The 6,000-nt window shown below is 50.9% G+C and overlaps 1 protein-coding gene across 1 annotated transcript in view; it reads left to right on the top strand.

Annotated features, from left to right (window-relative positions):
* The first annotated feature begins 304 nt into the window (after window positions 1-304).
* Window positions 305-6,000, top strand: part of OSBPL10 (oxysterol binding protein like 10) — a 309,953-nt gene continuing 304,257 nt past the window's right edge. The window contains exon 1 of the mRNA XM_078432426.2: window positions 305-702. Coding sequence (XP_078288552.1) covers window positions 422-702 — 281 coding nt within the window. The 5' untranslated portion in view covers window positions 305-421. The remainder of the gene's footprint in view (window positions 703-6,000) is intronic.

Below are 6,000 nucleotides of genomic sequence, written 5' to 3'. Positions count from 1 at the left end.
GTACCCACCCTGCGGCTCGGCGCCCGGCAGCGCCCCCGGCCCCGAGCGGCCGCCAGGACCCGAAAGAAGAGGAAGAGGAACCACAGGAGGGCTCGCCGAACCGGCCACCCGCTCCGAACTTGCCGAGGAAACTAGTACGGAGGGAGGGGCCGGGGCCAGGGCCGCGGCCGCGGCAGGAGGAGGGGCGGCCGCAGCTGCATCCAGCCCCGTTGGCTTCCTTCCCAGCTCTCCTTCGCCTCCTCCTCTTCCTCCTGTATGAGTCAGGCATTTCCCGGGGATTTGGAGCAGCCACGCGCGGCCCGGGCGCCCGGAGCTATAGCAGCAGCAGCTGCCGCCGCCGCCGCCGCCGCCGCCGCGCCGGCAGCCCCAGCGCCGCGGCCGCCACCGCGGCGGGCACTCGCGTTCCGGGCGCGCACGGACCATGGAGAGGGCGGCCCAAGGCGCAGACGGCGGCGGGGGCAGCAACAGCAGCAGCCGCAGCAGCAGCCGCGCCACCTCGGCTGGCTCCTCGCCGTCCTGCTCCCTGGCCGGCCGGGGGGTCGCCAGCCGGTCGGCGGTAGCCGGGCTCGGCGGCGGGGGCAGCCGCAGCAGCCCGGGCTCGGTGGCCGCTAGTCCGTCGGGAGGAGGCGGCCGCAGGAGGGAGCCGGCGCTCGAAGGCGTGCTCAGCAAATACACCAACCTCCTCCAGGGCTGGCAGAACAGGTAACGCGCCCGCCGCCAGCGCCACCGCGCGCCCCTCCCTTCGCGCCGCTCAGCTGTGTGTGTGTGTGTGTGTGTGTGTGTGTGTGTGTGTGTGTGCGCGCGCGCGCGCGCGCGCCCGCCACTGTGCCACCGGCAGATCGGGTCCTGCCTCTCCGAGTGCCCTTCCTGCGTCCCAGCTCCTTTCCAGGTGGGGTGCCCGGGATGGGGCAGGCCGTGACCCCACCCCAGGACCGCACCGCAGTGGCGGAGAGGGAGGCGAGAGACCCGGTTTTCTTCGGCCCTGGCACCTGCAGGGACTGGAGTAGCAAAAGAGGGGCGCATTGGTCCCAGGGCCCTGCCTGCTAGCGGTTTCCCGCACTCCTGAAGAATGGCTGAGGAAGAGAGGCAGAGGGGGCGTGCTGTATGCCTGCAGGAAAAAGCGTTAATACCCCTGGTACCATCACAACAATTCTCTTCGTAACATAGTTCATTTAAAACTTTAGTGTTTAAAACCACCACCACCACCATCACCAAACACCTAGCACTTATTCTCGGTGCCTTCCGGAGCGCCCGCTACCTCCTGCCCAGTGGGTGGTTTGAGACCTCCAATCTCTGCAACAGAAGCTTAGTTATTTCTTTCCTTCTTTTTTTTTTTTTTTTTTTTTTTTGAACACCCTCTCCCCTTTGGAAATGGACGGTTTGCTTTGTAAACTATTGTTATTAACCCCCGCCCATTTAGGTGCCTTTTGAAGTTCCCTGCTCACTCTGCCCTCACTGTTGGGAAACCCAGTATGGCCACGTGGGAGGATGGGGGTGTTAAGGGAAGGGCCCCCAGCTCACTTGTGTTGATGATGGTATGTGGGGCACAATGCAGAGGATAGTGAGGGGGACTTGGAAGGAGCAGATGTGGTGCTGCTGTTTACTTTTTTTTACTTTGTTTTTCAAAAACAAGCCAGAGGGAGATAGACGTTGTGGATGAGATCTTTTGTCCTGCCGTCTGTGGCCCTTGGATCTTAGGTCTTGGGATTTTTCAGGATGCTTGTGAAGTTTGAATCACACTCTGGGAACTCTTGCTTCTCTCTGCTGGTTAGACTGGATTACTTGGTCCTCTCTCCCTGCACACGGGGTGGAAATGTTCAGGTGGCTTCCAGCTGAAACTTTGACCAGGCGGTTATTTACATGAAACTAAACTGGGAGGAAGACCACCTCCTAAATACGGAAACTGACTTGTTTCTATCAGAGAACTTTCTGAGTCACCTGGGTTTCCTGGGAGATCTGCTACTCTGTCAGTGGAAGTTGCGCTTTTAACTTTTGAGTCCTTTTATTTCTCAAAATAGCCCTGGTGTCTGCTCTTGCCTCTTTTCCCCTTCAGGTTTTGAAAGCTGCAAAGGAATAGGTAGTGTGTGTAGGAGGAGAGAGAGAGGAGATGATTCAATCCGATTTCAGTTCTTGGTAATTGTGCCTTGTTGGTGACAGCATCTGGTTTGTGTGCTGGGCAGTCCCTTTTAATGCTGTGCCCTCCCCCCCCTCCCCAAGCAGCTTATGAGGCCAACAGAGATTTTACCCTGGATTACAGTCATTTCACTGGGGATGGTACTTTACCTGCAATGCATATTAAAGGATTTGTTCTTTCCGGCAGCTTTAGTAGGAATTGGAGTAACTCATGCTTTTGTATGATCTTAAATCCACTGGGGTATGTAGGTTATGCCAGAGTGAGAAGAGGCAAAATTAATAATAATATAGTAATAATAATATTTACATGATTGCAGGCTTCATAGGTGAAATGTACTGTGTACTGTGTGAGATCTCATCTTTGTTGAGTTTGTTTAGTGTGGTCTATGCCGTCAGTGTTTATTCTTAGCATAGTAGACTGTAAGTTTACCGCTGACTCCAAAAGCATTATCTCTTTCTAGTGGTTCATGTCTCCGTGTTCAGGTCTGTGTTCCCCACATCCGTGTTCTCTCAGCTGTTGCCAAAGGTCCGTTAGTGGTCTGGAGAGGATTTGTGGAGACTCAGTGGTTGCACATTTCTCCCTTGTCAAGGGGAGGTCTGGAACAGTAAGAAGGGAGAGAGGAGAAAGAGAGAAACTTTGACACTATATTCATGTGTTCATGAATGTATTTACTCGGAGACTATTTTATTGAGGAACTACTATGTGCCAGGCACTTTTCTAAGACCTGGAGCTATTTCAGTGTGCAAAACGCACAGGCATCTGCACACGAAGTAGGGGAGGAGACTCAGAATTAAAAAGTACAAGTCCCTAGCTCCCTGGCCCAGGGGAATGCCTTGGTACCAACAGTGGGCGGCTTGATTCAAGTTACCTTCACGTTTGGATCTCATGGCATGTTCTTCTGCAGTACTTTTTTCTTTCTTTTATTATTTTTTTTTAATGTTTATTTACTTTAAAGAGAGAGAGAGACAGAGCATGAGCAGGGGAGGGGCAGAGAGAGATGGAGACACAGAGTCGGAAGCAGGCTCCAGGCTCTGAGCTGTCAGCACACAGCCCGATGCTGGGCTTGAACCCACAAACTGCGAGATCAGGACCTGAGCCGAAGTCAGATGCCACCCAGGCACCCCTATTCACATTTTAATCTCAAGCACTGTGTTTTCGCTAGTCTTTTGGTTTTCGCACAGAGTGAACCAGGGAGAGAGTTGAAGCCTAAAAGCTTGGTGAGGCAGGCCGGTGCCAGGCCGCACGGTGCCTTGTAGTCCAGGGGAAGAATTTAAGGCTGCGTTCTGGTTGTCCAGAAGGATTTTAGGCTGAGAGGTGACACGGTCTGATTTGTGCTTTAATAAGTTCACTCTTGGTACTCTTTGGAGATGAGAATTTCACAGGGTCCTATCAGGGAAACAGGCCAGTTGGGAGCTCCTCATGGTGGTCTGGGCCAGAGATGCTGGGGGCTTGCACTTGGGGGACGAGGAAAGTGGAGAGAAGGTACAGATTCGGAGTGGGGAGGTTAGAAGCTGCCGATGGGTTGGATGAGGTGAGAGAAAGAGGGGCCAAGGAGGACTCTTGTGTTTATAGCTCTGAGAGCCTGGGATGTTGAGGTGGAGGTGTCTTTTATGGAGATGAGGGTCACAGGGGACCCTCATGCTTGTGGGGAGGATGGGGGGCAGCCAGGAGTTATCTTTGGGGAACTCATTTTTAGTTTGTAAGAAATGGGCCGTATGAACTCTTCCTTTGCTGGCACGAAGGCTAATTTTAGTCTCCAGCCCAGATGGAACTATTTTGGGTTTGCTGGGAATATCAAATGTTTGAGAACATAATTTCTTTTTCTTTGTTTTTTAATGTTTACTTATTTGTTTTTGAGAGAGAGAGAGAATACAAGTGGTGGAGGGCAGAGAGAGAGGGGGAGAGAGAATCCCAAGCAGGCTCTGCCCTATGAGCGCAGAGCCTGATGTGGGGCTCGAACCTACGGACCGTGAGATCATGACCAACAGTCAGATGCTTCGCCAACTGAGCCCCCCCGGGCGCCCCGGGACAATAATTTCTAATTGGGTCTAGGAAGTGGTATTTGAACATTTGAGGGTCTTGATCGTCATTCACTTTTCGTTAGCAAGAGAAAAGAAGACGTTGCAAATATGAAAGCAGCCTCCAATTTGTGTGTGTGTGTGTGTGTGTGTGTGTGTGTGTGTGTGTGAGTGAGTGAGTGTGATGGGTGCGGTTGTGAGAACTCAGTAAAATATTAAAGGTTAAGTCTTGAGCAGGATAAGGAAGGTAAGCATCAGCCAAAGAAAACCCCAGGTGAGCAGTGGACGTTTTATTTGGAACGTAAGGGGAGTGTGGACTCCGGGCCGAACCCGGACATCAACGTTTAGCACACGTGTCACCTTGGGCCGGTTTCTTCATTGCTCTCGGCTTCCGTTTTCTCATCTGTTAAAGAGAGAAAAGATGTTACCCTTCTCATCCGTTCAGTGTGAAAATTAATTGAGGAGACTGGTCTATAAGCAGCTGAGAAAGGCGCAAGGCAAGATCTGGAGAAGTGGTAGCTATTATTGGATCTTCAATTTGCCCGTCTTAAATGGACCCTTTCTGGTTCATAAAGTTCTTGGTTTATTTTCTGAATCCTGTGGTTACCCTGGGGCTCCCATTAACATAATTATGCCAGAGTTCTTTGGAGAGGATATGTTCTGAAAGGATCCTTTTAAAACTTGGAACCCAGCAAATGTTTGCATCTCTACAGCAAGTGACTTGCTCCCCTCCTCCAGCCTCGAGGCCCTATCTCCCTCCCCCGCTTTATTTTTCTCCATCACCACCACCCTCTGACACACTCAATATTTTACTCTTGTCCCCCCCGCACAAGATGTCAACTCCCTGAGGACAGAGAATAGTTTCGTCTGCCATGTTCACTGCTGTATCTCCAGTGTCTAGAACGGGGTCTGGCGTATCATAAGGGGTCAGTAGATAGAACTGAATAAATAAGAGAGTGAATGAAAGAGAAATGAAGGCAGGATTAATTTGTATTTATATAGCTACTATTGTTGTATTTCTTGGTTCTCTGCCTGTTTATAGCCTTGTCCTCGAGTTGATATGTGTGTCATTTGCCCCGCCCTCTGCGACCATCAGTCTTTGTCTTCGGGGTCAGGGAGTCTGTCTTACCTTGTGAAATGTCCACCTTGACTTAGGGCCCACGGCTGCCCAGCTAATGTGGGCCTTCAGTGGCCAGGTGTCCAGGACCTGCTTTCGACTTGATCTGCATGAATGCCCTGCTTTGAGAATGCAGTTTTTAGGCTCTGGCCCTGATTTCCCAGGGCTCAGGGGCTACTTGACTCATTTAAAAAAGTCAGGGAGGGAGCATATATTAACTTTTAAAACCGTACTGAATTAAAATGCATGCTTTTTGAGTACTCCACAAATTTTTAGAGGCAGTTGGTGATAACCAGGGTTAAAAAATCACGGCTCTGTGTTTTATGTTCTTGCCCACATGTACTTAGAAAGTATTCACACACCTTGCTGGCTGGTTTGCCAGAGTGTGAGTTTGCACACTCAAATCCTTTGGGGACACTGGATTTCTTCGTGGACGGCAACAATAAAGAGGTGGTTGCCTAGGTTACAAAATAGCATCTAATATTATTTATTCACGTATGGTTCAGAATATTTATGGAGCACCTGCCTGTGTTAACCACTCCCTGTAGGATGTGCTCTCCTCCTCTCTCTTTAAAATGTATGTGTATTTGAGGAGATTTACGCCACATGGTTACCATGGTTTTCCTTGGTTGGTGGGGTCGTGGGGGATATTATTTGTTCTTCTCTTTTTTCCTTTATTTATTTATTTTTTCCTGAGGTGGGCTTGCGTCCATTCTGCAGTTTGAAAAAGT

Source organism: Panthera onca, chromosome C2 (genome assembly GCF_046562875.1).
Source record: "Panthera onca isolate mPanOnc1 chromosome C2, mPanOnc1 haplotype 2, whole genome shotgun sequence".
Classification (NCBI taxonomy): Eukaryota; Metazoa; Chordata; class Mammalia; order Carnivora; family Felidae; genus Panthera; species Panthera onca.
Note: the sequence above shows the minus strand (reverse complement) of the source record. Positions and strands in the feature narration are given on the sequence as shown.